Raw genomic sequence first — 18,120 nt, forward strand, 5'->3', positions numbered from 1 at the left:
CACGTAACTAATATAAAGTTATCACATCATTATATTTATATGAATGCCAACAACAAAAAACATTATAAAAAAAGAGGCTTTGTGAAGGCAAATCTGTGTTTTGCATGGTCCAATATGGTGTCACAAACCTAAAAAAAAGAAAATGTACCAGTTAAATAACGGAGAAGCTGTTATTCATCTTTATATTTTTTAATGTATAAAAACTATTTATTTTCTGATAATTGTTATTTAAGAGCAACTATGCAAATTAACAAACACCTTGAATAAGTACACCATATTATAATATTTTCCAGATCCAGGCATTTGAAAAAGGACGCAGGGTAAGCAGAATAAAGCATTAGCCTTGCTGCATGCAGTTAGCCAAGCCTTGCAGCTAAACCAAGTCCTGAAGAAAGACTGAGTGTACCCTCTCCATGTCTTTGGACTGCTGAATAACTTTGATGTTCGGCTGATCAAGTCCAAACGCTTTTACCTCCAGCTTCTCTTGGTTAGTTTGCTCTAAGGGATTTCACTTCCATGACTTGACCTGTCAATCAGCCCCACTACGACTGTGGACTTCAGGAGATCTGCATCCTGAAGGAACTCCTGTCCTTTTGCATTATACGCTACTGTGCATGTACAACTTTTAACAAAGTCAATGGCCAAAGATTTATTGGCATATTTTCGCCCCAGGGCTAAAATACGTCACCAATCTGACAACGAACAAATCAGCTTTACTCGTCATCAAGGATTAATTCATTTTGTGGTTGTGCTTCGGTGGAGCAGTAGTAAGCACACACAACCCATGTACAGAGGCCTCAGTCTTGGAGCGGCTGACCTGGGTTCAAACCCAACCTGTGGTCCTTTGCCGCATGTCTCTCCCAGTCTCTCATACTCCCTTTCCTGTCAGCCTTAGAACGAGCCACTAGTGCCCTAAAAACTAAAACAATTAATATTTATTTGGCACAGCAAAAAAATATATTAGTATATTTTGAAACATTTTAATTTAATAATTTGAGTAATTTTTTGTTTTTTATGTCTTATTGAAGGTCCTCTATTGGCCAGCCGCCACTGGTATAAACTGCTTTTGCTGAAAGCCAACAGCTTCTTGCTCATTTAAACATGTTCCATAAAACAATTGTGTAATTCTTTTATGGTGTCTAAACGTTCTCATCTAATTCAAAACTGATGTCAAACATATTCCTATAAAAACAAACACACCCCATTGGAATATTACTTTATCCCATGTCATATTTAGTGCTCAAATCTATATTTGTGTTTTATATTTACTTACAATTTCTGTATGTTGTAGTACCCTTACGGAATTGAGGCGGGGTGAATTCGATCAGCTCCTGTGCCATGCGGGCTCCCAGCGAGGGGATATAAACTAACTTGGCACAACACCGGTCTATTTAGAAAGTTAACCTCTTGATGCTTTCTTTTTTAAATCTCAGTGTGTTTCAAAATAAGTTGATAAAAAGACTAAGACCTGAAAAGAGTTCATAAGCACTTGACTGATTATGTAAATGCATCTTATAAGTATATTGATCGGCATTGGGACAGGGGTCATCCTAGAGGCTTCTTCATTTCTAACAAGTGGTGGGGAGTATTGTGATTACTCTACCATAAGTGTAACAAAGATTTAGGGAGAACAAAAGGTGGCTTTAATCCCTCCTACTGGATTGGCCATGGAGGTCACCTGGGAGGTGTTAATGTCCATTAGAGGGTTTTGATGGGTCATAAACTTCTTTGTGAGAGTGGTTTTTGTGACATGCAGTGGGTGAAAGGTTATATCTGAGACCACCTCCTCTGTTGAGAGATATTTTTCCCAGGTTGACAAAGATGGCTTCCTCATCACCTCGCTCAACTCATCTGTCTTCGTCAGAATATTGAAGTTGTCCTCAAACAAGTCTCCTTTAGCCTTCAGGTGTAATTGAACGGCTCAGTTCTGTCCTGAGGAGTTGGCCCTCCTGTGTTGAGCCATGCGCCTGTGTAGCGGTGGCCTGGTCTCCCTATTACAAATGACCTTTTTAAAGGCTCAAACCTGCACAAATGAAACAATAAACATTCAGTCTATTTGCTAAGTTTTTTCACATCATGAAAAAGCTTCCTGGATGAAAAGCGAAATGTCTTCAAACTTGGAAAACAAAGTCCAGTTGTCCGTTTTTTTTTTTTTTTTTTACTTTTTTGGAAGAAGGGGCATTAGGGAACTCTGGTATGAAACAAGAAGTATAACTCAAAACCAGAAACAGAGGAACGTGTATCTCACCGCTGTTGTTAAAACCAAAGGAAGTGGAGCAACATTTGCTTCCCTCTATACATGGCATAAGTATATATGTGCCATCACTTCGACATATCAAGTTTACCGTCTTAGGTGAAGTTGATATGTCGAAGTGATAGCACACTAACACAACAATAAGGGGCTTGCTCATTTTAGTGCTCAGTGAACAGACTAGTTTTTGTAGCAATATCAGGAAATAGGAATGTATATTATTGTTATTTGCGTATTCAAAGTAGCCACATATTTTAACAAAAGGATAATAAGCACTATATGACTAATTTAAGATATAAATCATGAAATTAATCATGCATTAAAAGAGTAGATTGCTTTTACACATTCAGTAGCTATTTTAGTCTTGAAGTGATGAGATACCAGTCGTGATTTGAAACCAATAAGACAAGAAAATAATTGATAAATTCTAAATATTCTTTGCTCATAGAAAAAAAAAAATCAGAGGTATCAATAACTGGTTTTGGTCTTAAATAACAATACGCTGAAGAACTACACTTACTTCCTCTTAACTGTGAAACAAATAAGCTCTACACACCATTAAAGGTCTGCATCTTTTTGTGCCAAACTGCTAACGAAACATGAACGTCTATAGTTTTCTATTGACTATTTTTTTATCTCTTGAAAGTCCAGGTGAGTTTAATTTATTTATTCTGATTTTGTTTCATATTTAAGTTTAATCTAAAACTTTGTTAGGACAATAACTTAAAACGGATTTCTGGCAATTTTCAACAGTTTTCTCAGATGAAGATTTTTACCAGGTCAAAGGATGTTGTTCATTCAAGGGTCCAAACTTCAATGATATTGAATACATTGTTGTAACTAGTTTTAACAAGCAAAGTTTAATGCAGTACAACAGTACAAGGGGATACTGGATTGGATTTACAAACTATTCAATCATGACTTCATATAACTGGAACAAGGATCCTCTTGATCATCTTCTAAGAAAAATGGAAAAGAAACTTTTGTGTTATGACAATATAAACTTTATCCAAACCATAGGTAAGAGCTTTTCTTTTTAACAATAAAAATTTGGGTTTTAGTTTAGCTTTAATTAATGATATGGGATGGAGTTAACTTGTTTGTTATAAAGATATTGGGACTTTTAAGTTTAAAAAAAATGTTGAACTTTTCTGTGCAGGTAATTTACAGTATGGTGCATTTTGGTTAACATTTACTTGCCTGCCTTGTAAAGTAATAGATAAAATAATACAAAAATGTGACATTTTCAAGCTATGATGAAAAATAATTTAATAATAATAAAATAATAACCAATATTCTTTTAGGAAACCTGTCAGCAACACCCATCATTAGGTTAAAACTCATCAAACAGAATTATGGTCAACACCCAGTCATGCTTGAGTGCAGTGCTTACAACTTTTATCCAAAACAAATCAAACTAACCTGGCTACGAAATGGACAAGAAGTCACCGAAGGGGTCAGTTACACAGATGTGATTCCTGATGGGCAATTTTACTACCAGTCTCATTCTTATTTGGAGTACGCCCCGACGTCTGGAGAAAGAATCAGCTGCATGGTTGAACATTCAGCGCTCTCTGAACCACAAACTATTGTCTGGGGTAAGCTTATCAATCTGGTGTATATTACACAGAATAGAGGCAACATTAACCCATTGTACTTAAACACTTTCAGGTGACTCCTTCACTGTGGAAGAAAAAGGTCAGGTTGCGGTTGGTCTTTGTGGACTGCTGACTGGGTCACTTCTCCTGACCTCTGGATTAATTTACTACAAGAAAAAGTCTGCTGCATACATTGATGCCTGAAAACAGACATTTATGGATGTACATTACAATTACACGAAAACTGTATGAATTTCAGAATAAAAAAATGTTTTGTGTTTTGTTGGATGTGCAATGGTTTCTCTGAGGAAGCAGCTTAATTATAACAAGAGCAGACAGACTGGCCTTGAAATTGAAAAAACTGAAATTTTTTCTATCATTTATGTGGCACTCTAACATATTCTATGTTTTCACTTTTCTAACTTATTTCTTCTTACAAATGTAAATTGGGGCTTGCAAAACTTTACACTTTGTTTCATACAAAAAAAACAACAAAAACATGCAAATGAAAACAAAAAGGCTTTGGGAAGCAAGCTGCATTGCTTAACAGTTTTTTTTTTTTGCCTGGTCATTGTTTTTATCTATTGTTTTTTTGTTTTTTTGTTTGTTTGTTTGTTTGTTTGTTTGTTTGTTTGTCTGTTTGTTTGTTTGTTTCAGCAAACTGGTGAAAGTAGGCAAAGCTAATCTCCAAATGTAGACAGATATACCATTAGATCAAAAATGACAACAACCTGCTTTAGGTACCTTGATGAGACTGGATGGTTTTTGGAAATTTTTGTAGCCATCTGCAGACAGAACAAACTTCCTTGGAGAGTCAGACCTTGAAGACCCATTTATGCATGTTTTCTTGAGAGATTATTTTCATTGCTGAAAAAAACTTACATTTTAAGACCTCTTTAGTCCCTTACATCAAAAGCTGTAACAATCTCAGTTTTGGCTTCAATAATGAGAAAGAAATGCAAAGTGATTTCGTACTCATGCATTTGGGCCTGCAATATTCCTATATGTAATTTTTGGCAATTTGCATGAGCATAAAGATTTGGGGAGCCATATCAAAACAAAATTTAATTTAATTACATACAGCTTTCCGACCATGAATGGGCAGCAGCTTAGCAGTGAAAATGAACATTTCAATTTATAAAGTGCAGCAGTGATCGAAATGTAAACAGCGTAGGAGAGACATGGAGCAAAATGTAAACAGTGTGAGAGAGACATGATGCAAAAGGCAGTGATCTGGAAGGTTCAGAGCAGTGTAAAAACAGATAAATAGATATGGTGCAAAATACAGTTGAAACAGTTGGGTTCTATTTTGAAGATTCACCATGTAGTGCAAGTATGATGTTATCAGTGTGATCCAAAGTCTCAATTTGTGACTTGATTAAAGTTTTCAACAGTTCAATAGTGGCAGAGGGGGGAAAGCTATTACAGAACCTGCTGGTCCTGCATCGAATGCTGCTTATGATCGAGAAATGATCACCAACTTATTTGGATTTTGTATAAAAGAAATTTCATACACACACAAAAATGATACTTTGAATTAACTTTGCTTGCATTTTAAAGCAAAACTTAACAGGTCTCAATCAAATATAAGCCATCAGATGGATATATTTATTGCTAAAGGCAAAGCACCAGGTTAGCAGGATGATAATGTTACTGATTCTGTAATACTGAAGCAGAATCTGAAGACCCAGTAATTCAGCAGACGCAGGTACTAAGTATTTGAAAGGTTTATTCAAAGGTAAATTAGTGTTGTAGGTATAAGAATCCCTGCAGCGAGGAGAACAACTCAATGGGGCTGAAGGTTCACTGAACAGTGGCTAACCTTCTCAGAAGCGAGGTTTTTGACCAAGTTCTGCTGATTGATGGGGTGGCTCTGTTTAGACTGATCGAAATGTTGACTGATCCAAATGTTGACAGTACTGGATAGGACTAAGGATAATGGGGGAGTCATGCACAGATAAGCAGTCCATGAGACTTAGGTTTACAGAGGGGATAGACGAGAGCGAAGGCTGGGATCCAGGACAGAAAATCTGTAACAGGAGGCACAAAGAGGGACAGATGCAACAGGCAGGTCTGGTATCCAGGCTTGGATCCTACAGCTTTGACAGAACAAATCAGACAGGGGCAGAAGCAAACAGACTCGGTCAAGGGGCAAGGTAGAAAGGCAATGTCTAGGGGCAGGAGAAAAAAGGAATGAAAGGTTGAGGAGCTCAGAACAAGGATTGCTGAAAGACCTACTCACTACTTGCTTTCAAGAATCTGGCAGCTAATTACTGGGAGAGCCAGGAATATGTAGTGCTCCTCCCAGCTGCAGCAACTACCAGTAATCAAGGTGTAAGTGGAATGTAACCGCTCAGACTTGATTGCCAGTGGAGCAGAGGGGGCATGTGCACAGTAGCTTCACAGGCAGCTTCACAGGCAGGAACAAATAGGAATCATACCTGACACATACACCCAAAGACAATGTAAGTAACAAATGAATTTCCCTTCCATCAACCTGTTGATTTTTTTAAAGGTCACGACTTTTTAGGTATGTTTATAATTGAATTGATGCTGACATTAATGATGCAGAACCTCATTAATCTCTCACTCTCTCTCAAATAGCATGGAACCCAAGATGGACAGAAATGTTAAAGGCAGTTTAAAAAGAATAAGAAAAACAAAAACCTCTTTTTATATTTTTGTTACACTTTTTTTTTCCTTCTGTTACAGTATAAATCAAAATGAGGGCATAGAAAAGGGCACTTTGGTCCCTTCATGCATAAAATATGCAATGGTTTTCCCCATGCTGAAACCTTAAAGTACTCCAAAGTCAAATAGGGTGGGGTGGGGGTTTACGTAAGAGAGAGGGACGTTTGAGATGCAGCTGAATTTATGTGGGGGGGAAAATGCCTGTTTCACACCTAGTGCGAGCAGTAAATAGATATCAGGGAAGCAATTATATTTCAATATATTTTTGAATCAAGCATGGAATGGAGTCTGGAATAAAATAAATGATAACATTCTTGGATCCAATCTTTTTTTTATATACATACTAAAACTACCTATTGATTGTTGCTTTACCCTTTGCTTGAAATGCTGTTATTATACCAATAAGGATTTCCATGGCAAACAACTGAAATCAAATACAACCCTGTACCCAGCTCAAATCCTTATGCTGCTGTACATTATGGTAACTTTTATCTATTTATGCACTATCATTTCAAGAGCAAACAGCTATTTATTTTTGCTTTGCACCATTTATGTATTCAGTCAGGTTCATGTTTTCTTTTTCTTTTATTTATTTGTTTATCTCATTTTTAGCATGATAAACCTTATACCTTTCTGTTATGTTTTTGGCTCATATGCTCTCTCACATACGGGTCCTGTTCTTTGTCTCCTCAAACCAGCAAGCTGTTTGCAAATGCAAAAATTCTTTCCTTGAGTTTTGAAATATAGTCATTCACAGTTTGAAAATTAAAATAAAAAAGGTTTCCCACAGCAAGGGGCATGTAATAACAATGTAACACGCATGCTGGGATTTTATCCCTATCCATTGCAGCAGTGCAATGCACCATTGCCTTTCATAACCAATTCATTTTCTTCCTGGGGGGAGAATGTTATAAGATATTTGTATTAGAGAATAAAGTCAGACTACCTTCAAAGACTTTGTGCTGAATTCTGATTAGTGCTGAATCTTAAAATGTTTTAGTGACAGTCAGTACATATTGTCATTCGAGGTTTGGTCTACAAATTACTGCAAGAGAGCTTTTGTTATTTAGAAATGTGTAATTATTCTGTAATAGGGCAGTAATTTACGCTTCACGGAAGGTTTGTCATTCTGTGTTTCTCAATTCTAAAACCATTTTACACTTTGCTAAACTAAAATTTAATAGGATGCCAGACTTTTAATTGTATGTATTTGATGAAGAGCACTCATGCTTGTAAAGAGCAACTCACTATAGATGTATCAGTGAAATGTGGAAAACCTTTAAATCCAGCACTGCAGATCGTGTTTAAAATGGGTGAGTCCATCAGTCACCAGAGCATGTCTTGTGTCCAGCAGAGGTTCCCCGTCGAGAGGAGTTTTTGCACCAGCTGGGCTTCTACACAGCTTTTTAAAGCACTCCATGGTGCTTTCAATTTAAGTAATACACTACAATACTTTCCTTCCCTACCCTACACTGCGATCTCTTAAACATAGTATAGAAGCTGAAGAAGCACAGTGTATTATTCAGCTTCACAGACATCATTGACCATACACCAGAAAACCAGACAGAAGGAACCAATAGCTGAAAACAGATAAAGAGGGAAAGGGGGTGTTTAGATTATCCCTGTAAAAACTCAAGACTTGATTTTTCATCTCAAGGAGTTTGGAGTAAAATCTGTCTCTAAACAAGACATAAATGCAACACTTTTGGTTTTACCCCTCATTTTTTTTGCTGAGATAATCCATCCCACCTCACAAGTGTGCCATATCAAGATGCTGATTAGACACCATGATTAGTGCACAGTTGTGCCTTAGACTGCCCACAATAAAAGGCCACAGATTATTTTGAATCCCTAACCTAACGTAATGCAATGATTGTATATATTGGGTAATAATATTAAGCTAAATCTTTTAGACTCTAACAATGGGAAAAAGAGACAATTAAATCAATATTATTTTTCTACATTTCTTAACTTCTATAAAGTATGGTGAGTTTGATAAAGCTAAGATAACGTTTTATTCTCTTGGTCGGATTTTCCAGACTCTGCTCTCTACATCCTTGAGCAAAGCTCTCAGAGACACTTCAGATAATCAAACTTATCTCATTATACAAAGGTATCACTCAGGACACGAAATATGTGCCTTACGCCTTTTGCATATATACATTCATCAAAAACTGCAGAGAGGAACAGGGCTGCAAAACAGAATTTAATATCAGTTATATGAAAAAACTTGATTAACATAGATCCAACCACGTATCACTCTGTGCAGTTAACTTGTGGCAGTATATTTGATTAAAGCCATGTCTCCATACTTTTTTTAGCTGGAAACCTGCCACTCAGCGGTTGGTTTTTGCTATTCAGAGAATGTCGATATCATTGGAGAAAGAACTTAAGTGGACACTCATACAAATCTTAAGTAAGTTAACAAACAATTTGTTAAAAGAGAATTATCAGGCCAGCTGCGTTCAATCAAGTCCTGTTATGTAATGTCAAAGCAGTTAAGCAGTTTCCTTAACATTTTATCTTGATACTATATATATATATATATATATATATATATATATATATATATATATATATATATATATATATATATATATATATAGATACATATATATAGTATCTTTCTTTCTCTTTAGATTAAATCCTTTATCTCTTTTTTATGTATGCATAAACACATCACTTCCATTGGCCTCTCAGCATGCTGTCAGGAAGGAAATAAAGATGATGCACAGAGGGGTGAACTGTGGTGAGTGATCATGGCATTATATAAGCTCCAGTTCAGAGGACATGGAAATAAAAAGTGAGTAGAGAAGCAGGCTAAAGGCATTCTCACAACTACACCACTCAACACATTGTACAGTAGCGCATTTATGAGAAGAGTTGGGTTTTCTGCTGTTGTTTTTATTAAAGGTATCTGTTTATGTATGTTGTGCAAAAATAGATATTGTGCTTGTTGTTATGCCAACAAGTATATTTTTGTGATGCTGTGACCACAGTAGAAGTCAGCCTATAGACCTGTGTTGCACATAATCCATTAATGTCGAGCTGCTGTACCATATTGCTGCCTTCCAACAGCTGTCATCCTCTGCATCCTGTTACTGTCCCCTGCTCACCTTCTACACCAAGTGAATTTGTCAAAGCTTCGCAGCGAATTAACACTCACCTTGACTTTATGCTGGTTCAGCAAGCATGGAGTAAAATACAGTCAGCGTGGGTTGGTCATTCTCAGCAGCATTCCCACATTTCTGCTGATACAGCAGAGAGTGATGTGTGGTGTTGTGTGTGTATTATGTGGGTCTGCTTTATCCATTGTAGATAAAAACTACATTTCTGAGGTTTTTTAGATGAATTGTGTTTTTTGCAAAGTCAGGAAGCCTTGCTGTAGTGTAGGTGTTAATGAATAGAATTTGAGCTTGTTTGTTCCCGTCACTCGTAGTGAGGAACTTACTGAAATGTAAGTGGCTAGGACTTAGATTTCTTAATGAAAATTGTGTTTCTTTTTCGATGTCAACGTTCTGTTTAACTAGGATTTAATGCAGGTTGATAAGTGAAATCTGTGCCTGGTGTTTGTGTGACAGATGTTTGAGAAATAGCAGCATCTGCCATGGAGCTGAATCTGTCCTAATGAGCTCTGCAGGCTTCCCATCACACATTATATCTCTGGTGTCTGGTTTTAAATTGAGGTGAATCTTAAGGTCAGGATGTATTCTATTCTGAATCAATTAAACGGGAATACTTTAGCCATGTTTAGAATATATTAATTTCTCAGTTGTATCTTACTCTGTGTCATGTCACATTTAAGTATATCCCCTCAAAGAAATACATATTTAGAGAAATGTTTTCATATGTCTTCCCTTGGACTTTGTGAGTTGAACCTGGCTGTTTACATTTGTCTTCATGAGGATCCACTGCTCATGATAAAATGTTTACAGCAAAGACAGACCCTGTGCAGCTCTGCCAGAGGCGTCTTTAATGGGGCTCTTAATGGAATTCTGTAGGTAATGAACGATGCCAGCTGTCTTGTAGAAAATGGAGATTGCCATTTGACATAGCTTCAAGACTTGGCATGTGTGAGGATGGGGGGCAGAAAAGGCAGAAAACTTCATTTTCTGTGTTCTTTTTTGCGGCTTTAAACACAAATTGATGTTCAGTGTGGTGGTGTTACTCCAGTCTACTCATACTACTGTTTCGGCAGAGGTATTTCATTTAAGATACAGGATGTACTTTTGTTGGCGTATGGTTGTCCTGTGAAAGATTAGCTTCAAATAAAGTGAGTGTAAATAAATCAGTCCCTGATTTGGAAATAGCTTGGCCACCGTTTGTGTGCATCTGCTGGTAGAAGCTCTGTGATTTTCAATATGCACCGTCCTCTGCTAGGGTGCCTAAGCCACCATATGGAGAGATAGAAAGAGACATTATGAGTGTATTACTCCAACAAATATATAAGTGCAAATGTTTAATGAAAACATTTTGCCATTTATGTTACCTTCTTTGGCACGTTAATGAATCTTTATTTTCCTTTAACCATTTTAACAACTAAAAGTGCCCCTGTGAAAAGGGCTACAAGTTCTAAACTTTTTGTCCAGTTAGCCTCAGTAAAGCTTCCCAAAGCTTTGTCTAGAGTGAGTATAAGATTCCAGAACACTAACTCCTCTGTTGGTAAATTTGGACCTCATGTAGGTTCTGGATCATTTTACTGCTTGACGACCCAATTTCTGTCAGAATATTTTTCTTTGAGTTTGGTGCAATACAGTCTAAGATGTTTCTCAAGGCCTCTGGAAGAGATACAGATCATCTGCTGTATTCAACAGAGGCTTTTCAGTGGTTTTTGTCAGACCCATCCAGATTGTTTGATACTGGAAATCTCAGTCGGGGTCACATATGATGAAAGCATAGTTCCAGTTGGAACTGTTTATATTCAATGCTTTAAATATATGCATAAGTATGTACTGTAGGTGAATATTATTTTCCTTGCAGAATTTCCAAATTTGCGAAGAGCAAAATGCACCTACATAACTCTTGTCTTTCCAATTTTCTTAAGATCGTTTTAAGGAAACCATCTGTGTCATGCCATATTTAAATCTTATTAGAACCAAAAGTTAATATATGACTGATTAAATGTTTTCAAGTTAGTTCTGTGTACATCTAAAGATATACTGGAATTATACAGATTTTTTAGGAACTGGATTTGTTACAATATGTTGTTCTGTTTAATGTCATGTTACGGCAATAAAATATGACTTGTTGTTAATACATACCCTTTAGATGCTAACAAAATAGATTAGGAATAATTTCTTGAGTGTCCTGTTATGAAGAAGTGCCTGTTATTTGTTTAATTGCATTTGTAAATTTCACTCTTTAGGAAAAGGAAATATATTAGAATCAAAAACTGTGGCTGTATAAGTGTGTCTCGACATGAGCACACTCGTTTATCCCACAACACTGAGCTCTCAGAGCTGTAACTATTCTGTCCATGCGTGAATATTAATTATATCTTATCACTGTGCCTGACATTACCATGTCCATTTCTGTAAATATGCGTCTGTGCTCTGCAGGATCCTGGCTATATTCTCGCAGTAACAAATTTCTTGGCTAAAGCACGTTTACCAGTTTCCCACCACCAGCTGCTGTGTTAGAAAAAAAGAGCCAGAAAAACAGAGACTCCCAGTTTGGGTTTGTACGTGATGAGCTTGATCTTTTCCTTTCCAAACATGCACTTAGGCTTTGTACTTAAATGTTAAACATAATTCATCAGCTACAAATCCTAAATGTAATCAGGTGTCTTTTGCTTTACTATGCTTACAGAAATGGCAAACTCCCATTTATTGAGTCCTTTATTTCAGATAACCTTGACTTTTTTGTACTTTTCTTTATTCTATCTTGCAAACATCTACTGAAATTAATATTTTCCCTTTGTGTGGTGCTAGCATTGACAATTTGAAATATCTGTTATGCTTGATCAAACTAAAATATTAGTGTATTCATTTTTTTTCATCAGACATTAGGAAACAAACAAGCAAAAGATGAAAATCAAGTTATGGGTTTTGTTTAGTTTGATTCTCTTACTAGTTTCATTCACTTACAGGGTCCTTCAGCTGACTTTCTTGCAACAAGGAGCTTTGGGAGAATCGGCACAATTACCTACTACAGTATACATGAATTCAAAGTTATGCAATGAATTAGACAAGAGAGCGACTGAATTGGTGTAACGGACCAAACATAGAGAGCTCAGAGAATAGTTTAAAGATAAATGTTGGGAGGAAAAAGACAGAAGAAGCTGAAAAGAAAATGGGCAGATTCAGTGAGTGACTTTTAGGGCTATAGAAGAGCAATTGCACCTGAAATAGAAAAGAACACCCTGTCAGTCCGTCATCTGATCCAACGGATTAGCTTCCATTGTTGAGAAAGAAACAGAAATAATAAACCATCATTTGTGGCCAACTCCGTCCTGAGCCAAGGCCACTTTTCCTAATTTGTCATTAGGCTGAGATTTCCAAAGATAACAATGAAAGCTGCTTCTCATTCATTAACTGCAGCTTTTAGGCAAACAACAGAAGCAGCCAAAGTATAATGACAGGTAGGAAGCCTGGCACAATAGCTTGCCTGTTTATACAAAATGTCCAAAATCTGAATTAATGAAGGACGACAGAAAAGGGATGGTGCTTCATGTTAATTCTCTCCGGTTTTTGCCATCAGAGTGATCAGGGGACTGCTTTGTTGCCTTCTCAAGTGGGCACTTTGTCTCTGTAAAATTCATCCAGGCTGGAGATTCATATGCTCTCTGTGTCCCCACACCCCGAACTGAGGTCATAAAAAAAACGTCTCCTCTAGATTTAAAATTCTGTCCATGAGATTATAAGAGCATACAAATCAAAACATTAACAATTTGGTACAGAAAATGTTTTTTGTGGGTCGCCGGCTGTGATCTGTTGAGAATTCAAAGATCTGCTTTCAGTTACACACTTTGGATTTAAAGTAGACATCTTCTTGAGAAGCAAATATGTAGGAAATATGTAAACGCAACAAAAATGTTACGTTCACATATTTCCTCTTTACTTTTATTTTCACGTCTTTAGTATTTAATCAAATAGTTTATGGGTAAAATAATGTTTGAAAAAAGGAGGTCCTACAGCAACAGACTGTCATATATATATATATATATATATATATATATATATATATATCATTATCATTATCATATATATCATTAGCAAACTGTGGTAAAAAAAAAAACATATCAGAAGGACCCAGAAACATGTTAGGTGTTTTCTTTGAAGGGGGAAGTATAGTAAAAATCCAGTTTTGGTCAAAGCCTTACCCTTTACTGAAGTAATGTCCTTTTTCTGCCTTTTGTTAAAGGCTGCCATGCCTTTCAAATTTATTCGTTTAGCACAATTCAGTACAAAGACAATGTAAAGTGCTTTACATGATTAAAATATAGGAAAATAAAACAAAATCAAAGCAAGTAGGAAAAAAATAAATAAATAAAATAAATAAATAAAAATAAATAAATAAATAAAAATGCAGAAAAAAAAAAGAATATTAAAAACAGTTGGACTAAAGAAAACCGAGTTAAACAGAGAAGTTTGTTTTGGAATCAAAAACTGTTCCCCTCCACAACTGTATTGATGTTTACAACTATATCAAGCACATGTTTAGTAGAGCTGGAACTATTAAATGTTTGGTATTTTTCATAAGCACCTCAAATCAAGCAGTAATCAGTTTCCTGTTTTTCCTCACCTGTACGATGACAGTGTTGTTGTGGCACGGTTACATTTCTGCCAGACTGCAACAGCTGTGCAGTCGGAAACACGGGCATCAACATCCCTGCTGGGATTTCTTTGTCACACTTCATTAGTTTTCTCTCATGGTCAACAGACTGAAAAATTTGGCATCACACAAAAACAACTTATACTTTAAGCATGTCGCCCTATTTAAACCTGCTCTACTCTACTCTATATGCTATTATATTTCTGTGTCGTGCATCAGGATTTTGAAGCTGGATGTACAGAATTTATTTATTTTTTTTCTCCAATTAGTTAAACACAGCTATCCTTGGTTGGGACACATATGGTTTAGTGTTTGTCAGCTGAGTCCTGCATGACCCCTTAGCATTTCAGCACAGCAACATAGGTCACAGGGCTGTATCTGTTTCCCCAGGCACGGAAATAGGTCTACAAGCAGTTGGAAATCTCTGTCATGGAGCATCCCTTCTCTGCCGCCTGTCGTTTTCCAAATGTATGGAAAATAGTTGCCATGTGAAACCCTAGTCCAGCCTGTCAAGGCAGCTCAAAGTGACATTGTGACAGAGCCAAGTGTGTCAGTCAGTGCTGAGTGAAGGATTGTGGGTGCTGACTGATTTATCACTGGGAGGCCCTGGGAGAGGGTCACCAAACCTGTTGTTGCCTCTGTTTCTTGTTGTTCTGTTTGGTATGGATGGTTACTATGGAGCAGCCTCAAACAGATCCAACTGTATTTCTTAAAGGCAATAATCAATCTGCTGCAAAACAAGTCATGAGCACTAGAAATATTGTTTTACTTCAAGCTGCACCTTGAATTTAGCTTTTTATCCACATATTGATGATAAAGGTAGCTAAAAATGTTCTGCTTTGTCTCCTGGAAAAAAAAAAAACAAACATTAATCTGCTCGGATTGACAGACATTTATCTCTTATCACCTTTATAAATTGACTGGTCCAACCTAAAGTTCTCTGCTCACATCTCCTCTCTCATTCTCTCATTCTTTCAGTATCGTATTGGCCAGCTGTACATGATCAGCAAACACAGCCACGAACAAAGCGAACGAGGTGAAGGTGTGGAGGTGGTGCAGAACGAGCCCTATGATGATCCTGAGCACGGATCTGGACAGTTCACAGAAAAACGGATCTACCTCAACAAGTGAGCATTATTCCTGTTGTGTCTCATTATGTTTTTTTTATTTTTTTTTTTTTATTCTCCACTTAAGGATATACTGTACCTGCTGCATTATAATTGGATCCACATTTGACCTTCTGACCCTTCCATTCAGCTGAATATATTGGTTTGGTTGCCTATTTTCCTTCAGGCCAGGATCATGGTGTAAAGTCAAAGAGAAAAAGGACTTTAACTTTCTCCATCAAGCAACATATATGCATATATTCTTCAAGGAATCATTTATGCATATTTCCAGAAGAAAAGTTTTTTCTCTCTGACAGTATCCTTCAGATTTTTGTGCTTTTTTATTTATTGCCGTCAATGAAATCTTTCAGAACATAAAACAAATTTTGCTATCAAACAAATATAACCCCTGCAAGAACTAGAAATAATTTCTAATTTATAGTTCAGTTCCATTTATAAAGAGGGAAAATCTATCCAAACCAGCTTTTATAATTGCCCCATGTGTAATAGAAGATTTTATGTATTTTAACTATAATGTTTTAGGATCATTTTCAGTAATCAGTATAATACAGGGCTGGCAAAGGCAACAGCTTGGCTAATATTGTTTATAGTAAACCTTTGCTAAATCTTTTTAATTGTGGGTTTTGTGCAATTATCTCTGCAAAGGCTGTCATCTTTAAATTTTGAACTCTAAGCTTATTTTTTTACATCGACTTTTCTTCCACATATTTTTAGTTTTCTTATGAAAATAAAAATTACTAAAACTGTTTCTTCAGTGAAATAATTATTGGTGCAAGTTCATACAGTACAATAAAAGGCATATAGGACTTTTTTACAAAAACACCTTTATTATTCACAGAGATAAGGAATGCCTCACAACTAGTCAAGGATTTATATCTTACTAGTCATTTCATTTGACTTATAAATCTTCAGCATTTCCATACAAATCTCAAGTGGGGAATCAGCCAAAGATAAAAAGTGCTACAAGATATATTTTAAAGAGATAATGGATGTGGTTGTCCGTCTCAACATGGCTTTCACTTATAATTTGGTTAATCCCTTTAAAAGTGGGATAATCATCAAAAAATGTCAACTGATCTGTTCTTCAAATCTCTAAACCACTTTTTTTTTATGAAATAGCAGAGTTTGAATAATTTTATTTATTGACAGTTTCCAATTAATACAAATATCAGATAGGGCTTTATGGGTTTAACTGGGTATTTCTGTGTTGTTTCAGTAATTTGCTAAATAAAATTTTACTCTGAAGAATTCTTTAATCATCGCTTTGCATGTTTGTCAAATTTAAGTCTTTGGGCCTCTGATCAAATTTGATAAGCATAAAATTGAGAATCCAATTGTCTCTTCTGAAGATTATAACTGAATTGACTGCTGTGTGCAATCTTATTCTCATTTATGAATTGGCTTTGAAAATGACACTTTATCCCCCGCTGTAAAGAGGTTCATCTCAGAAATTGAACAACAGAGAATATGGGATTTTCTTTATACAAGAAATATGAACTCTATGGCTTTTATCGAAAAGACTGATGGGGAAGAAGACTCCAGCAGCTCTCTGGTCTCTTTTTTCTAAGCTATAAAGAAAAAGATATGAAGGTAAATAGATGAGTTGGGGGACTATTTTACCTCAAAGAGATAAAGAGGCTTGGTTTCTTATACAATGTCCTCTATACTTTTTGTGTTTAAATAAATCAGTTTTATTTCTTTAGCTATAGAGAAATCCTACTGCTTTCTATTCATAGAAGATGCTAAATCCCAACCCTGAACAAGACCTCAAATCTGTCAGTCATTGAACATAATTTGAAACCACCGATAGCCATCAAGAAGGAAAGACTCCAGTTTTGCTGTGCTGCTTTGTAGCCGGGATGACTTAGATGTTATGTTAAGCGCTGGAGCAAGGTAGAAGATGGGTGGCAGTTTATTCCTGCTGGGCATGCTGACAGTCAACATATGTCGCACAATAAGGTCAAAGTAATTTTAGCCACTGAGTTGTTTCCGATCCTAATCTCAGAGAGCATATTTAACTGCTATATATCATTGAAAAGATTAACGATATAGATTAACCTTAAAGAAAAAAACTGAATGTCTTATACAAAGTTTTTTTTAATCATCTTTTTATTTGTATATATTTTATATGATTTATATTTTCTAACATAACATTGTATGGCCTTTGTATTATAACTGCAAACAAGAGTGTATTATTAGGATTCTATATAACAGACTACCACAAATGGCATCTGCTGATGCAGGGGAATTACAAAATCATTTTGAATGAAAAGATAAGTTAATGTTGTATTCATCTCCATTTATCCTACCATACATTCAAATGCAACAAACTAACTTCAGAAATACACCTATTAGTAAATACACTGCCTGGCCAAAAAAAAAAGTCGCAACCAAAAAAAAGGTCATTTACTCTAATACTTTGTTGGACCACCTTTAGCTTTGAATATGGCACGCATTCGCTGTGGCATTGTTTCAATAAGCTTCTGCAATGTCAAAAGATTTATATCCATCCAGTGTTGCATTCATTTTTCACCAAGATCTTGCATTGATGATGGTAGAGTCTGACCGCTGCGCAAAGCCCTCTCTAGCACATCCCAAAGATTCTCAATGGTGTTGAGAATCTTTATATATTTATTGTGATTATTATTTAAAATTTGCCCTCCTAGTAACTATTTACAAT

The 18,120-nt window shown here is 36.1% G+C and overlaps 2 protein-coding genes across 3 annotated transcripts in view; both read left to right on the plus strand.

Moving 5' to 3' along the window:
• Window positions 1–2,797: 2,797 nt before the first annotated feature.
• On the plus strand, window positions 2,798–4,085 carry LOC107097590 (rano class II histocompatibility antigen, A beta chain-like). Of its 2 annotated transcripts, XM_015394790.1 has the most exons (4): window positions 2,851–2,902; window positions 3,005–3,271; window positions 3,556–3,849; window positions 3,923–4,085. In XM_015394790.1, the coding sequence occupies exons 1-4, from the start codon at window positions 2,851–2,853 to the stop codon at window positions 4,051–4,053; spliced, it is 744 nt and encodes a 247-aa protein (XP_015250276.1). In that variant the 3' UTR covers window positions 4,054–4,085. The 2 variants fall into 2 exon arrangements, with proteins under 2 accessions (XP_015250277.1, XP_015250276.1); XM_015394791.1 differs by lacking the exon at window positions 3,005–3,271 and having other exon boundaries at window positions 2,798–2,902.
• A 1,702-nt stretch (window positions 4,086–5,787) lies between these two features.
• The window catches only part of LOC107097596 (cytoplasmic phosphatidylinositol transfer protein 1-like), a 27,807-nt gene continuing 15,474 nt past the window's right edge, over window positions 5,788–18,120 (plus strand). Inside the window, exons 1-3 of the mRNA XM_015394799.1 lie at window positions 5,788–5,925; window positions 6,282–6,314; window positions 15,292–15,440. Coding sequence (XP_015250285.1) covers window positions 5,788–5,925; window positions 6,282–6,314; window positions 15,292–15,440 — 320 coding nt within the window. The remainder of the gene's footprint in view (window positions 5,926–6,281; window positions 6,315–15,291; window positions 15,441–18,120) is intronic.

This window comes from Cyprinodon variegatus, unplaced genomic scaffold, assembly GCF_000732505.1.
Source record: "Cyprinodon variegatus isolate N-32 unplaced genomic scaffold, C_variegatus-1.0 Scaffold709, whole genome shotgun sequence".
Lineage (NCBI taxonomy): Eukaryota > Metazoa > Chordata > Actinopteri > Cyprinodontiformes > Cyprinodontidae > Cyprinodon > Cyprinodon variegatus.